Source organism: Hermetia illucens, chromosome 3 (assembly GCF_905115235.1).
Source record: "Hermetia illucens chromosome 3, iHerIll2.2.curated.20191125, whole genome shotgun sequence".
Taxonomy (NCBI): domain Eukaryota; kingdom Metazoa; phylum Arthropoda; class Insecta; order Diptera; family Stratiomyidae; genus Hermetia; species Hermetia illucens.
Window position 1 is genome coordinate 65,556,441 of NC_051851.1, and position 22,464 is coordinate 65,578,904.

The 22,464-nt window shown below is 40.9% G+C and overlaps 1 protein-coding gene across 1 annotated transcript in view; it reads left to right on the forward strand.

Annotated features, from left to right (window-relative positions):
- LOC119653161 (cadherin-23) overlaps positions 1–22,464 on the forward strand; it is a 50,360-nt gene that overhangs the window by 17,749 nt on the left and 10,147 nt on the right. Inside the window, exons 7-19 of the mRNA XM_038057702.1 lie at positions 1–201; positions 7,499–8,090; positions 8,146–8,325; positions 16,930–17,241; positions 17,356–17,452; positions 17,509–17,673; positions 17,804–18,135; positions 18,288–18,445; positions 18,543–18,724; positions 18,839–19,062; positions 19,183–19,371; positions 19,434–19,566; positions 19,791–20,371. Coding sequence (XP_037913630.1) covers positions 1–201; positions 7,499–8,090; positions 8,146–8,325; positions 16,930–17,241; positions 17,356–17,452; positions 17,509–17,673; positions 17,804–18,135; positions 18,288–18,445; positions 18,543–18,724; positions 18,839–19,062; positions 19,183–19,371; positions 19,434–19,566; positions 19,791–20,371 — 3,346 coding nt within the window. The remainder of the gene's footprint in view (positions 202–7,498; positions 8,091–8,145; positions 8,326–16,929; positions 17,242–17,355; positions 17,453–17,508; positions 17,674–17,803; positions 18,136–18,287; positions 18,446–18,542; positions 18,725–18,838; positions 19,063–19,182; positions 19,372–19,433; positions 19,567–19,790; positions 20,372–22,464) is intronic.

Consider the following 22,464-nt stretch of genomic DNA (forward strand, 5'->3'; position numbering starts at 1 on the left):
TCTCGCAAAAGTTCAAATCCTGATACGTGATCAGAATGATAATATTCCTGAATTCGTACAATCTTTGTATGAGGTCTACATTCCTGAAAACTCCGAAGTTGGGACAACTGTAGTACGTGTGCAAGCTACGGATGCTGATTCAAGAAACTACGGAACAGCTGGAATTCGTTATACTAACATCACGGGAAGTGTGGCACATCTGTAAGTTGTTGGAGTATTACCAAAATCATTTCGAAAAGATCCCTAGCTGATAGCATGAAACGACGAGAAACGGACTTAATATTCAAAACATTTTGCTTAACCTATTTCGTCCTCAAAGTCGGTCGATTGCGGTATCATTGTGCCGTCATGTAGTGAACTTGGTGATATATATAAGCTTCAGTTTTTTTCTCTATTCTTTCGACATGGAACGAGAAGACCTAATTGTACTCTAAATATTTACACTAAACTCGGTTCCTGTTTGAGTTCAGAAGATAGTTATATGGGCAGTCAATTTGACGTAACGTCGTTAGTCAGTAATGATAGTTTGATGGCCTAATCTGTTAGTAAAGTCGCACTCGCATTTTGCGCTGACTAGCTGTTTCATCCATTGTGAGTAAGATGAACTGGTCTTCGCACTTATGACATTGTTTGCTCTAGATCATGACGTGTTGTTGCATACAGGTTAGGTATTTGAAGTGTTATAAACGACCCGCGGTTGGTACGAATTCTTCCTCTTCTTCTCCAGCTTTTGTCCCGAGAGAGGGTGACAGACTGCACGATACGACGGTAAATTTTCGATTGGAGACAGTTGTATAGGAGTATACCAGATGAGTTCTTTTGTCACACGATCAAACACCTTCTCTAGATCGAGAAATGCAATGTACACTTATTTGAACGATACTCCGAATACGTTTGTGAAGAATGCGTTCAAAAATCGTCATGGTATGGGACGGTAATTTAAGCATTCTTCTGGACTACCTTAATTTTTCTATATTAGAACAGTTGTGCTTTTTTGGTGAGTCAAATGGTGTTCTGCTTTTCTCAACAAACCGATTGGAGAACTCACTGAACCACACTGTTGGGTCCCAGCTGTTTGCTTTCCAGAGCTCAAATGTGATATCGTCCTGCAGCTTTCGCCGATTTCATTCCTTTTATTGTAAAAAGTGTTTGCGCGGCTCTTTGAAAGGTAAAAACCAGTACCGTTCTTGTCATTAACGCAAGAGAGGTGTTGAAATCTGTGAGCGTGTGTGTTAGCTTTTGACAAGTCGATACAGATTTCTCTCCCTATCCCGAGTGTCCAGTATCGTAAAGATCTTTGTAATGGATCGTTCGGGAAATCACTACTGCTTTCTCCGCTTCCTGGTTGGCGTTCTTTTAAATTTGCCAGTTGGGCAGTTATCTATCGTCGAGAAACTTATGATAGAGGCATTTTTGGGGACCTTCACTTACTCGTCATTGCAAAGCTACGTATCCCGGTTGATGAACTGCTTACCTGGCGCGGAGACCCCGGAAATTGCTTTTTTAACCAAGTTTTAACTTAGCTCCATGATTCTTCGATGCAGTCGCCATGATTTAATTCACGGCGGGCCAGTACGTTCCGCACGCTGTTTTACAGGGGACGATGATTCCCAACACAGCAATCATCGGCCGATGTTGAGATGTGATATTCTCATAAGGAACGGTTTTGCAGTCAGTGATGGTGACTTGAGAGGATATAGTCGATTTGCGTGTTACTATTCCCACTATAAAATATAGGAAGAGAAGATGATAGTTTCATAAACCATGTATTCACAAGTACAAGGTTATGACCATACGATCACTACCCTTATTGCATACCCCAAATCTGTTTCCGTCTGCCTTTCACTCACATAACCATTAAGGTCGTCTGCAATGCGGATGACTATTGCAGGAATGTTAGATGTCTTTGTATCGAGAAGTGGCCAGAAGGCCTCTTTTTCAGGTCGACCTGCCTCTGGTGCGTATGCGGTGAAGAATTCAATAGTACGATCACCTATTGTAATGGTAAGCATCATCAGCCGCTCATCAAATTGCTGGACTTCTTCATGGCATTATGGAAATCCTCTCAGATGGCAATACCAAAACCTTATTGAGTGTGTGGGCTACCAAAACAGAAACGCTAATAGCCATATTCACCTCGATCGCATTCTTTGTCGCAGTTTTTGGCAGCACACTCTCGGGTTTCTTGGGGACTTCCTACGTCTTTCCAGTGAGGGTTCCTTATGTAGCGTGCAGGCACGCCGTCAATTCCCATTTCTCGACAGGATCGGGGCCCGTCCAGCATCATCGAATAGTTAAGTTTGATCGGAATAGGGTTTCCTCACCTCTGTATATAGCGGGTGGTAATTTAACACTGAATTGAGTCTAGTGCCCCACTCGACTTTAGGACCTTCCTGTGGTATAACTAGGCAATTGCATGACTGCAAACATGATATTTTGTTGACTATGTGGTGGTTACGCTAAACGTTTTGCCAACATTCAACTAAATATTGCTCAGTAAGTTGGTCATCGTAGTTTATTATAGACAGCGATTCTACTGTCTACTGATGCCGGTGGTCTGACGGTAACATCAGGAGATTGATTATCACTATGCGAAAACTGATATACTGACGATCAGTTGCGAATTTATCCACCGGGCGCCTTCCACAAACAAACGCATAATATATGTGTTTGTTTTTGGAAGGTTGCCGATTTGCTATAAACTGTCTGTTAAAACAAAGGACGCATTGTTTGCAGTCGCTACCCGTTTTGTTGCTGAATTTTCTTTTCTTTTTGATTCCCTTGAGTGGAGTTTGTGTGGGTTCTAACAGTGGAGTAAAGCTTACTAACATTAAATATAAAATGTCCGTTGCCCGCACTGAATTTAGATTTTCTACGCTTGTATAGTTGTTTACGAATCTTCTTCTTTCTCTTCCGCCTTTGTCTCGTTCACAAACGGGGTTAGCTCGTCGTGATCGGCTTCGTCATTTGGTTCTATAAAATGATAGATCTGGATACAATCACGAGGCTTTGAAATCCCCGTCCAGCGTATCAAGCCACCGTTGTATCGGCCTGCGTTTTGGTCGTTTACCAGCGAGTTCGATGTTCAGACCAATCTTGGCAAGTGAATCCTCGTTAGCGCGAATTTCGTAACCATACCATCGAAGACGCCTCTCGCAGTTTTTCCACGATTGGTAAAACCCCATATCGAACGCGGATATCCTCATTTCGGATGTGATCAAAACGTGTCACGCCACTAGTCCAATGCAGCATCTTCGCCTCCATTATCGCAAGACGCCGTTCATTGTCCCTTATAGTCGGCCAACACTCAGAACCATGTACAACGGACGACATTGCGGTAAATTTTAAATTTGAGACGTTATTTGATACGTTGATCACAAAGAACACCAGTTGTGGAACGCCACTTCATCCAGGTTGCGTTAATGCGTGAAGCAATTTCATAACGTAGTTCTCCACTGGCTGATAGGTTTGACTCGAGATATTTAAATCGCTCAATTCTGGGCAAGTCAGTGCCGCTGACACTGATTGTGCTTGTTTCATGGGAATCGGTCCTCAAAAACTCAGTTTTATTCAGATTCAATCTGAGAGCTTGTTGCATGAGGCGATCATTCCATTTTTGGACAAGTTGCTCGAGATCAGTTTTGCTACTAGACGCTCGGAAAACATCATGTACATAAAGCAGTATATAGGGCGCTGGTCGTTGGATGTACCATGTGACGGTGTCCATGACAAAAACAAAAAGCAGTGGGCAATTCCGTGACTAATATCAATAAAGGCACGAACTGGTTTCGATACACCTGCCACGAATATAACATAAGAAAACCATAACGCTTTTATCGCCAGGATTGGTAATCCTAATACTGTCCCCTTCATCTGGTGATGGAAGGAAAATGTGTGGACTGATCTTTGGAATTCATCCTGCTGAAATATATTTTGAACCCAGTTCAACAATATTCAGTTCAGGCAAAAATGTGTTTGTATGATTTCTAAAGCGGTTACAGTCAGATTCCTTACAGGTAATGAGCTGGTTGAAGATTAGAGGTTAGTCGGGTTTTATGATGATTGCGAGAAGGTCGGAAAAAAGGATACAGACGGGCGACCACTAAGACCTAGTTATAAAGGGAAACTGCTGCGTGTTTCGTCGTCATTTAGCGGGCGAAAATTCAATATGTTATTTGTCGAGCGATACCTTTTTGGCAACGTTTTGTAGCGTTAAAATCTCGGAGTACAGGGTGAAGTTAAGCAGTCAAGAAGGGAGTAATGATGCATTGGTAAGGGCATCCAAATGCTGATGGTACGCTGAGGCTCAAAATGATAACCTCATCATTCCCGGATTATATGATTATAGCCTGTAATGATATCATTTGGCACTGGACTATTAGCGCGAATTCTCCACTGGTGTTAGAAATCCCGTTTTGGAGCACTTGATAGCTACGGCATTGAGCTTCGCCTCTTACATATATTAACAGAGTAGTTCATGAGAGTTTTAATTTTTTAGATTAGTTTATTGCAGCTGAGCTGCAAAAAAATAGATTACATTTAGATTAATAATAATAATAATAATAATCGTTGGCGCAACAATCCATATTGGATCAGGGCCTTGAAGTGTGTTAGAGCACTTCATTCAAGACCGTAACGGTACACTACAGAACACTGTAGGAGGCAATGTGGTCAGCATTGCGCTCGCCCGAGATTATTACCCTGATTTGACTCAGGTACTCATTCACAGCTGAGTCGACTGGCATCCAACGTCAAGTCACGATACAAATCCCGCTGCCACCAGCGAGATCTGAACCGCGGCCTTCCGTATGACAACCCAGTGCTCTAACCACTGAGCTATCCGGACATTTAGATTATTGGCAGTAATTACCATTGGAGTAAGATTCTGCTGCGCCAAAATATGTTGCCTTTCTTGTATTAGAGGGACTTCGTGAGCTTTTGATTGTTGTGAAGGGCACTTTACCGAAAACTTCGTGCTTCGCTTTTTCATTTGATGGTGTTTGACATTCTATGTCAAACTTAACACAGTTCAAGTTCAACATTATGCACCATACTAGTTTATATTATCATCAACGGCGCAATAACCGATGCCCCGCCTAGGCCTGCCTTAACTAGGAACTCCAAAAATCGCTGTGTACCTACGCTATCTCTCCAGGGTCTGGTACGTCTTCCTTTTCTACCATTAATATAGAGTTTCTGAGCCGGATTATTCAGCATAAACCAGTAGTTGAGTGGACTTGAAGTGGATGGTGCCTCTTCCATAAAACATATGAATGAAAAAGCATCTTCTTGTTTTAGTTCACTGTTGATGGTAGAACGTCTTGAAAGTGATCCTGCTACTTTTATCTGGCATCTTACATTGGTCAGGGTCAGTCAAGTCAATCTTATTAGGTTTGTTGCGACACCTACATTTTTACCCTTGTTATGGTATCATAGAAGGCTTTGAAGTCTGCAAAAAGTTAATGCAACTAAAGGTCATATTCCAATAGTTTTGCCGTCGACTTGTGTAGACAGATCTGTTGCTAATTTTCCCGGATTAGAGCGTCTTTGTAGGCTGATGATATTTTGGACATATCCGGCCTAGCAACAAAGTGGTATATATCTTATAGATGGTACTCAGCAACGTTACACTTCAATAATTTCTACACTGAGTGATATCTGCTTTTATAAGAACTGAACAGAAAAGCTTTATGTAGTTGGCCGCATCTATATTTAAACAATTCGGCTGTAGTTCCATCGACTCTTGGTTACTTATGATTCTTAAGCCGATAAATAGCTCGAGCCGTTTTTTTCATGCCTGGTAATGACCGCATTTGTGCATTGTCTTCAGTTGCCGAGACCTCCCAGTTGTCGATTTTCTGGTGGTTGAGCAGTTCATCAATAGTCAACTCATCAATCCAATATGCACATATGGTCGAAAATCAGATCACCCCCTTTGTCTCGACATGATGAACACTCAGGTGTATATGGTTTCATCTTGCTGACTCCCGCTTATTTGTGGCCGTACCAATGATAATGTTATTCAGGTGATTTTGAAGATTATTTGTCAAACGGTTCTGTTCCTTCGTTTCCTGCATCTTCCGTTTTGGAAGCTGACCAAAATTCGTTTTAATGGCTGTATCTACAATATATGATTCTTTTTTATCAAACCTTTCTTTGGTACGAGATATTCACAAAGTCTATAGACCATGGACCAATAAGAGGCCACTTTGTGTTGATGTGAGTGGCTACATGTCCTAATGACGGAACGTCGTGTACTCGTTAGCTTCCTATATACGTCGAATTCCACGCCATTATTTTCCTTTATTATTTTGACGTCGAGAAAGAGGATTTCAACGTTTCATCAAGTGTCAAATATTTCTTGTTTACTCCCTTCTTTCACAATAGCCAGAACCTCGTCCACACAGCGTAACCAAACTCTGGGTATGGCCCCATTTCCCTACATTTTCCTTTCTAAGTCTGCCATGAAAATTTCGCTCAATACTGGAGATCGCTCCCCGTTTCCCTTTCATTGTCCCTTTGGTCCTCTTATACGGTTTGGTTTCCTTTTTTCTGAAGTGCTATCGTGTTGTTCGATCCATTCTTTTAATTTCCGTAAAGCTTCTTTCACTGGAATGCTGGGGAATAATACCTTAACATCGTATGATACGTAAGATTTGATCGGGCTCTATACGCTACCCCTTCAATCTCTCGATGACTCGAGAGGTGTTTAATACTGTTGTGCTATTGCAAATATTGCCACTTTTCTGCATTTCGCATATCAACAGAGAGTTCGTATCTGCTATGATTTCTCTCATTTCTTCTCCTACTTTGTGGATTTTTGGTGGACACCTAATTTTAGGAATTGCCGGGTTAGATATTCTAAACTGTGCCACGTTCGGTATAATCCACAAAGAGAGAGAAGAAATAAAAGGGCAAACATCCCACCCCAAAACAAAACGATAGATAATAATAATAATCGTTGGCGCAACAATCCATGTTGGATCAGGGCCTTGAAGTGTGTTAGAGCACTTCATTCAAGCCCGTAACGGTACACTAGGAGGCAATGTGGTCAGCATTGCGCTCCACCGAGATTATTACCCTGATTTGACTCAGGTACTCATTCACAGCTGAGTCGACTGGTGTCCAACGTCAAATCATGATACAAATCCCACTGCCACCAGCGAGATTTGAACCGCGACCTTCCGTACGACAGCCTTGCGCTCTAACCACTCAGCTATCCGGAAAACAAAACGATAGATACAAGATCTAAAATTATTAGTGGCATTCAAATTCGCGCTCTAAGGTTCATCAAGGTTTAAACACCTGACGATGGATTCAGGCCGGCACATACTACATATATAGAACCTGAGAAACTAAATGGAATGAAATGAAGTCCATAAAGTGAAAAGTAAGCAAAGTATTACATACCATTGATTGTTTGCTTAACTAATTAACTATTTTACACACACAGAGAGATGCAAATAATATACATAACTAATTTAAACCAAATTTCAAGGCTCGTTTTAGACCCTATCACTGGCATCGTTACTGTGAAATCCTCTACTAACAATGCGTTTGATCGTGAGTTAATTTCTCGTCACTATTTCACGATTGAGGCTCGAGACAATCTAGGCGAAGGAAATCGTAACACTGTGCAGGTTATCGTGAACATTGACGATATCAATGATAATCCACCACAATTCCTCCAGAACCAATATGAGGCTAAACTACTGGAAAACAAAGTCAATTTCGAAAATCCCTTGAGAGTCGAAGCACGTGACATCGACCTAAACGGAACGAAGAATAGCGAAATTACTTATGAAATAGTCGAAGGACATTTACGGAGAAACTTCACTATCGACCCAAAAACAGGCGTAATTTTACCAAAGTTACCAATTGATTTTGAAGAGTTACCAGCAGGATCAGGCAATGTGAAATTGATAGAACTTGTTGTTCGTGCTAAGGACTCTGGTATTCCATCATTTTCATCGCGGACTCGAGTTTTAATTTACGTGCAAGATGTCAACGACAACATCCCAGTTTTTCAAAAACCGTTTTATGGGAAAATGGTTCCCGAAGATTTACCCGGAGGAAGTGAAGTTCTCGAGGTACGAACATCGTACATTGTCGAAGGTTGAACTTATATCGTTTTCTACACTTCAGGTCAAAGCATTTGACAGCGATGGGTCAGCACCAAACAATGTGCTTGTGTACAGAATAAAGAGTGGTGCAAGCGATAAATTTGTCATCAGCCCTGATAGTGGCGTGATCTACGTTGCACAAGGCGCTTCTTTGGATCCAGATCTGACTACTCCAAAAACTACGTCCTATTCATTGATTGTGGTAAGTATTCGATTGTTGAATAATACATATTATTTCATTCGTAGCTTCTTGCAATTTATGAACTAAATCGATGTTCCTGGTAAGACTTAATGATACGGTACTTGAAGTTATGATGGAAGTTAGATATTACGTTAAATTACAAACTGTAGCAATGAAACAATGAGTTACGCAAGTGCCGTGTGCCTTGTTAAATACCTAGATTGCCATTAAAGATCAAAACTTCTGATGAACTGATGGACAATTTGAGCATGGTACTGCAGCTCAACTGATAGAAAAGTCAATAGATTCATGATATCAAAGTGCAAATTTATTATTTCAATGAAGCAGTTTACATGATCATTTAGCCTAGTTTACCTGAATCCTTCGGCAAGTTGGTAAATAGTTGTTATTTATACAATTTCTATAGGGGAGCAAACCAGAAAAAGACAAGTTGAAAGCAAACAAATTTGTCAGAATTTAGGCCCTTATTGAAGTTTCCTGGTTACCATGCTATTAGATAACCACCCTCGGCCTGAACCACTTCTATTGTTGTAACCATCATTGAATACTAAGAATTATCATCATCAACGGCGCAACAACCGGTATCCGGTCTAGGCCTGCCTTAATAAGGAACTCAAGACATCCCGGTTTTGCGCCGAGGTCCACCAATTCGATATCCCTAAAAGCTGTCTGGCGTCCTGACCTACGCCATCGCTCCATCTTAGGCAGGGTCTGCCTCGTCTTCTTTTTCTATCATAGATTTTGCCCTTATAGACTTTCCGGGTGGGATCATCCTCATCCGTACGGATTAAGTGACCCGCCCACCGTAACCTATTGAGCCGGATTTTATCCACAACCGGACGGTCATGGTATCGCTCATAGATTTCGTCATTGTGTATCCTCATATAGGGGGCCAAACATTCTTCGGAGGATTCTTCTCTCGAACGCAGCCAAGAGTTCGCAATTTTTCTTGCTAAGAACCCAAGTTTCCGAGGAATACATGAGGACTGGCAAGATCATACTCTTGTACAGTAAGAGCTTTGACCCTATGGTGAGACGTTTCGAGCGGAACAGTTTTTGTAAGCTGAAATAGGCTCTGTTGGCTGACAGCAACCGTGCGCGGTCTCAAAGTTGTATTCTCCTATCCTTATTCTTCTTCGTGTTTGACCAATGCGGTTTGATATTGTTGGTTGATTCGTCTTCGGTGCTGACGTTGCCACCTTATATTTTGTCTTGCCTTCATTGATGTGCAGCCCAAGATCTCGCGCCAATCGCCGCCTGCTCGATCTGGATGAAGGCAGTTTGTACGTCTCGGGTCGTTCTTCCCATGATGTCGATATCGTCAGCATAGGCCAGTACTTGGGTGGACTTGAAGAGGATCGTACCTCTTGCATTTACCTCAGCATCACGGATTACTTTCTCGAGGGCCAGGTTAAAAAGGACGCATGATAGGGCATCCCCTAGTCGTAGACCGTTGTTGATGTCGAATGGTCTTGAGAGTGATCCTGCTGCTTTTATCTGGCCTCGCACATTGCTCAGGGTCAACCTAGTCAGCCTTATTAATTTCGTCGGGATACCGAATTCTCACATGGCCGTGTACAGTTTTACCCTGGATATGCTATCATAGGCGGCTTTAAAGTCGATGAACAGATGGTGCAACTGTTGCCCATATTCCAATAGTTTGTCATCGCTTACCGCAGAGAGAAAATCTGATCTGTTGCTGATTTGCCTGGAGTGAAGCCTCTTTGGTATGGGCCAATAATGTTCTGGGGGTATGGGGCCATCCGGCCTAGCAAGATAGCGAAGAATTTCTTATAGATGGTACTCAGCAACGTGATACCTCTATAATTGCTGCACTGTGTGATATCTCCCCTTTTATGTATAAGACAGATAAAGCCTCGTTGTCAATCGTCAGGCATTGATTCGCTGTCCCATACCTTGAGCAAAAGTTGATGAACCACTTGGTGTAATTGGTCGCCTCCATATTTAACCAATTCGGCTGTAATTCCATCAGCTCCAGGCGACTTATGATTTTTTAGCCGATGAATTGCACGGACTGTTTCCCCTAAACTTGGTGGTGTTAGTATTTGTCCGTCGTCTTCAGTTGGCGGGACCTCCAACTCGCCGATGTTCTGGTTGTTCAGTAGCTCATCAAAGTACTCAACCCATTGCTCCAATATGCCCATTCTGTCGGAAATGAGATTTCTCTCTTTGTCTCGGCAGAATGAGCATTGAGGTGTATAAGGCTTCATCCTGCTGACTTGTTGGTAAAACTTGCGCGCCTGGTGCGGTTGCTGCCTGCACTTTTCTAGTTCACAGACTTTTTGGTTCTGCCAGGCTTCCTTTTTTCGTCTGTGAAGTCGCTTGTCCGCTCGACGTAGTTCGTGATAAGTCTCTGCCTGTGCCCGTGTTCTTTAAAAATGCAACATTACTCGGTATGCGCCATTCTTTCCGTTGCTAGCTTACATTCATCGTCAAACCAGCCGTTCCGACTTTTTTTGCGGCTGGGGCCAAGTATGTTTGTGGCCGTATCCATGATAACGTTCTTCAGGTGATTGATCTCCAGGTCCTCCCAGGTCCTCTGTTGACTGCAGTTATTGCGGCATCCATTTCCCTCTTATAGATGTCGCGGGGGACTGTGTTGTGGATGGCTTCAGTGTTGACTCTCACCTGATTGTCAGAGGGGATTCTAGGTGGTATTGTTATTCGAGCTCGGAGCACCATGCCAACGAGATAGTGATCCGAGTCTATACTGGCCCCCCTATATGTTTTGACATTCATCAAGGCTGAGAGGTGGCAGCGTTCGATCAATTTAGTTGAAAGTGGTCCCATCTGGAGAGGCCCACGTTTGTTTGTGGACCGCTTTTCGTGCAAACCCGGTACTTCCAGCAACCATTTCGAGTGACCCTGCTAATTGAATAATCCGCAGTCCGTTATCATTTGTTTTTTTCGTGTAAGCTATGGGAGCCAACGTATCGCCTGAATACTGGCTCCTTCCCTACTTGGCTGTTAAAATCCCCAAGTATGATTTAAATATCATATCTGGGACAGGCTTCGAGGGTTCGTTCTACTGCCTCGTAGATGGTATCCTTCTCCGACTCTGCAGTCTCCTCTGTAGGGGCGTGAACGTTAATGAGGCTTATATTTCTAAACTTGCCCCGCAAGCGCAGAGTGCATAGCCGTTCGCTTATGTTTTCAAAGCCGATAGCTAGAAATACTAAATACTATAAATACTAAGAATGGCAACCTTCAAAGCATCGTAATCAACCTAGCATCGGCAAGTTGATTTAGTCCCCAAGCAAAAGTATGGAACTATCTGGAGCGACGTGAAATAAGAGAAAATAAATTTCCAAGAAAACCATTTATTGGCCTCAATTTATCAAATAGGTAATGTGGCGATTAGCAACTTTTCATTGCAATGAACTACATCAAAATCCATGTTTCTAATAATTTTCTAAAATTTGGTAAATAACTTTCATATGCCTGTCTCATGAGTAACTAATCGCTTACTTTTACCGGCAGACTTCGTTTGTAATACAAATTTACATTAAGAACGTTAAGAATAATGTGGATTTGTGGCAGTGCCAAAATTTAATAACGTACACTCAGGATATAGTACCAAATATTCCGGAGGTTCGCTCAGAAATGCCAGAGGTATTTATGTTCGTGTGGCTTTTCCCCCCTTCCATTAAATACGAACGACATAAGGCTATCCTGTTGCTTGAATCGTGATCAAAACTTGAAACGCATCGTATCAAATTTAGATACTGCAATACAAAATGATATAATTCCCACAAATACGGACTTTTCAGCGGGTGTACCTTATTTATCACTGAAGGTCAGCGATTAACTTAATAAGACTCTAAACTGGGAGCCAGAAAAAAAAACAAATTTAGGTAGGGGACGCACCACATTTTAAAAAACGGCGACGAATGAGTTAAAGATCGATCTATAGATTTCGATTTAGATCCAATTAGGTTTTGTGCAAACAAAAATAACTTACTAAAATATGTTCACTATCTATTGTTCATTTGCCTGTTCTTTTAAACGTCCATCTGTCTGTGAATCTTCTCAGAAAGCATTAAATCTGTTCATACGAAATTCGGTGATGGAGCCTGGTAAATAATATCGTTCTATGCAGAGTTCAAGAGGGGATGACAAACATGCAAGACCATGTCAAAAATTTTAACAATAAAATTTTAACTTTTTTCGGGGGATGTGTAGCACTATCCTGATGTTCAGAGAACTTTCACCAAATAGGACATGAAGTACATTATGACTAACGCCATGTTTCAAAGAAGTAAATTTCCAATCCTTTGAACTGGGTTTGAGGAGTACACTGAAAGTATTCCTTGTTGCCCGTAAAATATGGATAAAAAGGATGGAAATTTATTTTCGAAATTTCGAAATTTTATTGCTATGGAAACGCTACTAACGAGTCGGATCGGCACTAATTTCGTAACGATAATGAGATGAGGGGCCCCAAAAATTCTCGTGTTCCGCAACTTGAGCGAGAATCGCGGCGATATGAACCGGTCTTTCTGGGTGGTAGGAATCTTGAGAGTACTCTCCTCTCTCTTGCTGCACACTGATTTGGTACTGTAGCAGATTTAAATTAAGTGTTAATTTGTTACTGATGGTTACTCTAAAGCCTGCTTTGCATGACCGCCGCCGGTTTCTGATAGTGTCTTCACGGCGAAACTGCAGTCCACATTAAGAAACATCACAATTGCCCAATGCTGAGCACTAACGGAAATTTCCGAGATAGAAGTGGAGGATGCTTATTAGCACATAATTTGAGAGATCCTTCCTAAAGAGTTTTCCACTGATCTGAATGCTACGGTGAGTCTAAACACCTTCCTCGGGTATATAATGGTTCTTAATGACTGATGATGAAAAGTTTGTAGACTTCTGCTACTTCCACCTTCTCGTCATCCAGTTATCTATGGCACACTCTTTGAGCAAAGGGACTGCCACAAGGTCAATTGAATCCAGACTGGCAACAGACATCCAATAAGATCAACCGTAGCAATTATCAGTAGATTTAGGAGTTGTCTTTTGAATGTGTGTAATTGTGGTGGAGCGAGCACCCGCTTTACAGCCTCGTCTGGGACGAGGGATGAGCGCCCGTCGGACATAACAGCAACTAATCGGATGCAGCTTCTAACGCGCATCGGCTTGAAAGAGCGCGGACGACCACGAGGTCGCAGAAGAAATGGGACTCCTCCCATTCCACCGAGAACAGCCGAACACAAGATAATCAATCCGCAAGTCCGGAAATCAGAAGCTAAACGCTTCAGGTATGAAAGGTTTTGTGTGTTGCTTTTATAAGTATTTTTGAGTGGGCATTTGACTCATTTGTAACTAACTCGTAATGTTTCTGCATTTAGTTTGTGAAACCACTTGAACCACACTGTGAAACACTTCAGTCTCATACTGACATTCAAAGTCTTAGAATGCAATAAACTTGCACGAAAGTCATAGAATACAATTAATTTGTACAAAAGTGCCAACTATTATAATTCAGTTAGTAATAATGGCATTCCCACCAAACCTCTAGAGTATAGCCTTCACTACTGCACAACCAAATGATTCTAGGATAAATTTAAGGACCCCTCCTTAAGTTCCCAGGTTTTTCTGAAAATGTAAATATGATAAATATAGTAATATACTATTATTAACTTTATTTGAACATACTTCAGTATGGAGAGTATTTTGATGCGCATGGACCGACGTATTTTTTTTAGATACTTGGGTTAGGTAGTTTCTGAGAACAGGTCCTTGAAATAACTAACCATTTTCGGACCCCTGCACTTCCCTCGTTTGCAACCAATGTCAAAACAGCAGTTTCGGAAAGTACTGATCGAGACCTTTCATTTCACCTCACTTCTCTGCAGTCCTGTAATAGAAAGGATCCCTTTCTGCACAGAATAATGACTTCAGATGAAAAGTCGATACTTTACGACAATAGTCGCATATCAGCACAACGGGAAAGCTCCAAAACACATGCCAGAACCAAGCCTTCATGCGAAGAAGGCAATTGTGTCCTTTCGGTGGTCTGCAGCCGGAGCCCCCATAGGGAAGAGTAAGTTATCCACATATCAGACATGCCAACTAGCAGTAACATAGTTACATCTACTTTCGCGGCCACCCATGTCGAATCTCGATTTGCATCTTGCGTAAAACAGCAGCATTTAAATCGGATCGAAGAATGACCTAAAAGATCAAAGTCAATGAGCCGAAATGCACTCATGTAACGTTCACGCTTCATCGATAAACCTGCTTTCCAACCAACCTAAATGGAACCCAAGTTCTCCAATCTAGTGTGCCAAATACCTGGGATTGCACTTGGATAGACTGCTTACGTGGGAAAGATATATTGAAGCCAAGAAGCAACAGATTACCATTAAAGCAAGGAGTCTATACTGGCTTTTAAACGAGTGTTCTACGCACAAAGTCCTTTTGTGCAAAGCAGTCATAAAGCCTATCTGGACATATCAGATCCAGTTGAGGGGTTCTACAAGCAAATCTTGGCTTGATAAAGATTATTTGGACTTTGCACCAGAAAAATCAACCGCTGAGAAGTGGTTTGTTAAGATTGAACGGGACGAAATAATCACCAAGAACGATGCTCACAGTGAACGCCCCAAAGGGGCTGTTACCGACAAAAACACCAAAAAAATCCACAAAATAGTTTTGGATGACCCTAAAGTGAAATTGATAGAGATAACTAAGTTTCTAAATATATCAAAGCAACGTAAAGAGAGTTCTCGCTGGAAAGAAATTTAGCGCCGGCAGAGAGGTAATCGCCGAAGCTGAGACCTGTTTTGAGGGGAATGAGGAATTGTATTATAAAAGTAGTATCGAAAAGTTGTATGACCGCTATAATCGTTGTCAAATTTTATCAAGAAAAGTTTTTTTCTATGTTTGCCTACGAGCTTTTCAGCTCATCTGGTAGAACTATTGCAACGCAGGCAATCCAGAATTCTGCGTACAATTACAGAGACGTTGCGGTTTGTGAAAACTAGCTTCACAGTGATCTTCAGATACTTACAGTCTTGCGTGAGACTTCAAATATTTGAAAAAGGGATTCAATAATATTAATATTTGATGAACACAAAACGTTCTACTAACTTCTGACAATCATACATACCTCGATTTTTGGAAAGAGGCTTGTTAAGTATCCTAGTTTTAAGATTTGATTACCTAATGTGAGTTTCATTGTCTGTAAATGAAAGATTCATTAATAAAAGAAAACTGTTAGAAAAAAAAAATATTTACATATGTTGATTATGATTGCTGGAATTATTTTATTAGAAGTACGTAGTTGCATAAGGACAATTTTTACTCGCCAAGCTGTATTCTAATTTAAAAACAAGTCGGAAAACAGGAAGATAGACGCTTCAGCTACGAAAGGTTTTGTTTATTTCTTAGTACGTAGTACGCACTATGTGCATATATTATGTGAGAGCATTCACTTTTGGGTGATGTTAACATTCATAGTCTTGAATTTGCAAAGCAGCAACTTCTATGTGCGTTTTCCACCAAATTTGGTAAGATCATGTACTATATTATAGCCTACATCAATTTCATGGTGCTAGGATAAACTTAAGGGGGGTTTTGCAGCCAATTACTAAAAATTATAGTAATGTACTATTTCTAACTTTATTTGAACAGATATCGGTATCGGCCTCCTGATTTTTTTTCAGATTTTTCGGCTGGGTAGTTTCTGAGAATGGCTTCCTTAAAGAAATGATCACTTTCAACCTCCGGAACCTCCCACCTACCCAACAAATGTCAAAATTAAGACCGGCTTCGGAAAATACTAATCGAGACCTTTAATTTGATATCCCACATGACTATATACTTGATGAAAAAAAATGTACACCCCCCTTTTGCATGTCTGCGGACCCCCCCCTTAAATTGGACTTAAAAATATGTATCTCACTGTATACGTGAGAGTTCACAGTTCCCACCTTTCCACCAAATTGGGTGTCAATCGCTACGACCGTTTTCGAGAAAAATGCGTGTGACGGGCAGACAGACAGACAGACTGGCATACAGACAGTAAACCGATTTTAATAAGGTTTTGTTTTACACAAAATGGTTTTGACAAGCCGTCTGAGTACAAAAAAGAGTGGATTGATTGATTAATTAATTAGTACTCCCTTTAGTCTCCTGTAAACCTTCATAGCATCAAATAAACGCATGATTTCCTGAAAGTTAAAGCAAGCCTAAATGTCTATCATAGAATGATATTGCCTATACTCTTCCAGAGTGAATAGACCTCTTCTAATAACCGCTTTTAATTCAATGGTAGGCTAGGATTTCTAATCCTTCTCTGGGCTTTTGCTCACAGGGCATTCCTTAATGATTTTAGGTTGAGCTTTATATTCGGTACTACGCCATTTATGATTTCGTTGTCTTTTATTGCTTGTTTATCTTACTTCATTTACTTTGTTCATATTATGTATTAATTTAGTATATAAAATTTGTTCCTCTGCCCATAAAACGCGCAAAACACAAATCCAGAAAACAAGTGATTTCAATTTACAACGAAATTTTACTTTTAAAGCCCATGCATCCCCCAAATAAGATGGATTCTCAAATTACCATTCCTTCCAGATGGCACTTGATAGCGGTCTCGGAGACAGTCAACTTATGGCCATAACTGCTGTCAATATTACCATTAAAGATGTGAACAACAAACCACCCGTTTTTCGCAACATCGAAACGCTCCACATCAAGGAAAACACTGCCGTAGGTACCGAAGTTTATCGCCTCATCGCCACAGATCCCGATGAGACGGCGGTCCTTCGATTCCATTTCGACCCCAAAAAGTCCGAGGCAACAACTGAAGAGGGAGCTTTCGTTAAGCCGATGGAATATGATTTTATCAGTTGTTTTGAATTAAGTCCTTTGGATGGAATTATCAAGGTAAGCAGCCATTGAGTTGGGATTTTGATAGTCTTTCGTTCAGGCATGTCTTATATGCATTAGCCATACTCCCTTAGCCCGTTCTCTCTCAATATCGACGGATTTTCATTTCAGGTCGTGAAACTCTTGGATCGAGAAAGAGTCGAGCAAATAAAACTGAAAGTCGTTGTTCAGGACTTAGGAACAGTGAAAGGGCCAAGGGCTGCTACATGTAAGATGCTCCCTTCTTATGATTCATAGACCCTCACTTCGAAATTGTATTTTCAGCTGCTCTAACGATAGTCATCGAAGACGAAAATGACAATAATCCCAAGTTTAAGATGCCATTCTATCGGAAAACGATACCGGAAAATAGCATGAACGGAGTCACAATAGTGAATGTTGTGGCTTTCGATGTAGATAAAAATAAGACGATTACCTATTCACTTGAAGGTATAACAATGGGTCAAACATTTCCCAGGCAAGATATTCATAATATATCCGGGGAAGTTGTCTGGATTTTCCATCAGCATAATGCCTGGAAACTTCACCGCTTATAACGTACTTTGCATCCCCATTTCAGGTAATCCGAAAATATTGGAACTCATTCACCTGGACGTTGAATCGGGCGAAATTGTTGTTGCGAATAAAATCGACCACGAAACATATCAATGGCTGAATTTTTCTGTGAAAGCAACAGACAGTGGATTTCCGCCCAGATCATCCCTGGTTGATGTATTCATATCAGTGCTGGATGAAAATGATAATAATCCTTACTTTCTGACCACCACGAAAAACTTTACAGTAAGTGAGAACGCTGCTCTCGGAACTAGGGTCGGGACCATACAAGCTGGCGATGCAGATTCTGGAGACTTTGGGAAAATTACATTTCTGATGGACCGTATTAGCTCGCGGGTAAGTAGTTTTTGTTTTAGTGTGATCCGCACAGAACGACATAATTAAACTGAGTCTAAGTATAAGGTCCCTTTCATAAAATAGAATTGCTCCCTGAAAGTGCTGACTGCGTTTTAATTAACTTCCCCATAATTAAACGTTCTTTGCCCTAGGGTAAATTTTCAATCGATGCAGACACTGGCGTATTAACTGTGTCCGACAAATTGGATAGAGAAACGAAAGATTTTTATATGCTCGTTATCGAAGCTTGGGATAACTATCAGTTCGGTTATCTTGCTGGGGAAAGTCGCAATGCATTCAAGCAGATATTGTAAGTAATGGGGCACTTCACCGCTATTCGATTCAGACTGAACTATTGAAATCTAATTGAGTATTTCGCCTTATTTTACATATATCCTTTCGAACAGTGTCAATATCCTCGATGAAAACGATTCGCCACCGGTCCTTATTATGCCACAGGACTGTATCCAGATAACCGAATACCACGAGGCTAAAGACATAATAGTAACTATTAAAGCCACTGACAACGACGACCCCAACCTACCGAATGGACGAATTGAATTCTCTATAACGAATGGAAATGAACACGGTATCTTGACTACTTTATTCCCATTAACAGAGAGAATCCTTTCACCATAGAGAGTGCGAGAGGACTCCCTACTCCCCATCAAGCCAATTTGAGATTGTTCACATTACTTTTCAGGACTTTTTCAACTAACTCAGGTTGACTACTGGACTGCTCATTTGTATTCCGATGGGTCGTTGAAGGGTAAGTACGGTAACTATACGATGACGATTCAGGCGAGAGATTTGGGAAGCCCCACGAATATTGTGCGGAAACCACTGGAAGTTTGCATTTCGGATTTCAATGATCATCCGCCGGTGTTCATTTCACCTTCGCATAATGTGACTGTACGAGTTCCAGAGGTAGGAATGCAATTTATTATTCGACTTAGCTTCCCCCGTACTCCGTTACCTCTCTTAGGTTACGGGTGACGGAACTTTGAACAGTCTACTAATTTGAATTTTATTGGTTTGAAAATTCAGAATGCTACGGTTGGAAGCCTAATTATACAGGTATATGCTACTGATGAGGACATTGGAGCTAATGCCGCCATAAGATATCGACTTAAGCCTGATTTTCTGGGCAATTACAGAACTTTTGAGATTGATGAAAATAACGGAAAGATATTTTTAAAGGAGCCACTGGATAGAGAGCGCCAGAAGATATATGAGGTTAGTGGAATGTACTGAACACTTTCCAATCATTTATGTTTTTGACGTTACATTCCATTCAGATTCGAGTTGAAGCATTTGACCAAGGAATACCCACAAGTTTGAGTTCGGACTTGGATTTAACCATTTATGTGCGGAATGTTAATGATTATGAGCCGCAGTTTTTAGTAGATGACATCTCAGTGAATTTTACAGGCAAGTGAATTCATAATGGATATTATTGTCCCATTCCGCATCTGTTCATTCCACGAAGGGAAATTCATATCTGCATTTCGTTTTATTAATAATTGTAGCCTCTCTATTAGTAATAGCCTTTTTGAACCTCACTTCATCCAGAGATATCCCACGTGCGGAATTTTCATTTCATATAATAATGGAACAGCAATCCTCAAAACTTCCCCATTAATCTTCCCTCACAGAACACTCTGAGCCTGGCCAGGAAAAAGTCAAACTACCAGATACCATAGACCGGGATGAAGTCGACGAATTGGATGATCCGCCCACTACCGTCTGTTATTTCATCATATACGGAAACGAGGATGAAATTTTTCATCTTGACAGCGAAACTCACATTCTCACCATTCAAAAGGAATTGGACCGCGAAATCAAACCAAATTACACACTTTTTGTTCGTGCCACTGAAAATTGTTCAGTTCCACCGAAACCCATTGCCGTGGAGAATGAATCAGATAGAATGCGAGAAATTAAAGTGAATACATTATCCTTTACCAGACGGACGAATGCTACACGGGAAAATGCTTTTGACCGATTTAAGTATTCACGAAATTTGAGGAGTGCCAGGGATACGGCGGCTGTATCATCGTCATTGGTTTCATCGCCAGCAATAGATGAGGCGATGTTAATGCAGGACAGTACAGTTGTTCGGGTGACTGTGTATGTCCAGGATATTAACGATAATCCTCCAAAATTTATATCAAGGATCTTTACTGGAGGAATTACGACCAATGCAAATTTCGGAACAAAATTTATGGAAGTCCAGGTAAGTTCGATTAATTTCTACCAAATTTTTGTATTAATAATTTGCGAATAATATATAATGTGCGAAGTCCACGGAATTAAGTCCAAAAATAACTACGCCTTGCCATCTGACCAATTGGCAAAGTGCTTAAAAGCTTCACTTCCCGAATTTAGCTCAGCATCAATGTAACTTCGGAAGGTGGCTGAAGCTACCTTTTTGAAGAAGAATGAAAGCTCAGTGATGGAACTTAAATCGAAGATCCTTCAAAGGAATCAATTCACGTAGTAAAGCTCAGTAGTACAGAGTTTGGATTAAGAGCTATTTAGTATCCAAATGGATTGAATTGCAAAGAAATACCCAATAAAACTTTTAAGGGGCTCAACTAGTCTGTTTGCCTAGAAAAAAGGTAGTTTTTGGGAATTTTTTTAATAGAAAACTAATGGATGGAATATTTTGAAATTTTGGATTAATAAAATATATATAGCGAAGTTTTAGAAAGGGAATATTTGACCCGCCGCAAACTATCTGCGCTCGAGCCTCTAAAAAAAAGTTCCCTTAATGCACTAGGGTTTGTGAATAAAAAACCAGGCGTGAAATAAAAAAAAGTAACAAATTTCGTTAAACTAGAAGGTTTGCCCATACAATGACCCCCGATTGTGGGAAATAAATAAAATTTAAATTTATGTCTGTGTATGAGGTGCCTAATACTACTATTATTATTTACGACGCCTTCCTAACTCCAGCAATTAGTTAGTGGCGGCCCCTCTGGGAGCGCACATTTATAACCGACAAACAGCTATCCTTAGAAGGTTGTAACTGAAGAACTATTTGAGATACAATCTTCAAAATTTTATCTTATTTTTAAAGGCATAAATTATTAAAAAATGCAAAAGAAAAAAATCGATTTTCTGAAAATATAGCCTCTCCCGTTTACAAGCGGAGTTGGCTCACCGTGATCGATTGTGCCGTTTTGTTTTGATCAAAGGCCTGATCTGGATGTAGCGTATCAAGCCACCGTTGTTTCGGCCGGCCTCTTGGTCGCTTACCATCGACTCCGACGTTCAAATCACTCTTGGCAAGCGAATTAACCTTAGTGCGAATTACATGACCACATCATCGAAGACGCCTCTCTCGTAATTTTTCCATAATCAGTGCAAACCCATGTCGACCGCGGATATCCTAATTTAAAATGTGATCAAGACATGTCACGCCACTATTTCAACACAACATCTTCTTCTCCATTACCGCAAGACGACGTTCACTGCCTTTTATATTCGGCCAACACTCACACCTGGTGACAGGCGACAGGGCGGACGACATTGCGGTAAATTTTAGATTCGAGACGTTCGATGAATACCATTTGTAGATCGTCACGTCATCTAAGTTTCGCTAATGCGTCAAGCAGTTTCATAATTCAGTTCTTCCTTGGCTGATAATATTGACCCGAGTTACTTAAATTACTCAGTTCTGAACAGGTCACTGCCGCTGATAGTGATAGTGTCCGTTTCATGGAGATCGGTCGACAAAAATTCAATTATTTTTGCTTGGAAAACGCCATTTGAATAAATCAGTGTGTAGGGCGCGGGACATTGGATGTCCCATGTGACAATGTCCATAACAAAAACAAAGAGGAGTGGTGAGAGAGCGCTTCCTTGATGAACACCGACAGAAACACTGGATATATAATTCACGCATATCGTTTTTCCTCTTTAGAATGCCAAAGTCTTCTGTGGTCACATTTTATTCCGGCATATGATAGGGACGTAGACTTAATGACCGTGCCAAAAATGAAAACATATTTGTAAATTTCTACAAGTATTACCACCTGGCTATTGCTGGCACGCTGATGGAGTCCAAGACCTTCGATAAGACCAGTTGTATTTCGATTTTCCAGCAGCAAACATTTTAACAGATAGACCACATCACCATGAGCAGTAGATTTTGGAGTTTTTTTGAAGGTCGGTAATAAAACAGTTGCTCATAGAGACCTTGAAAGAAACGATTATCGAGCGGTCATTTGCCTTGCGTGCTAAGACTGTGTTCACTCACAAGGGTATTGGCCATCGAACACCCAAATTTAATTCAAGCCGTTTCCGTGATATAGTCGGAAACCT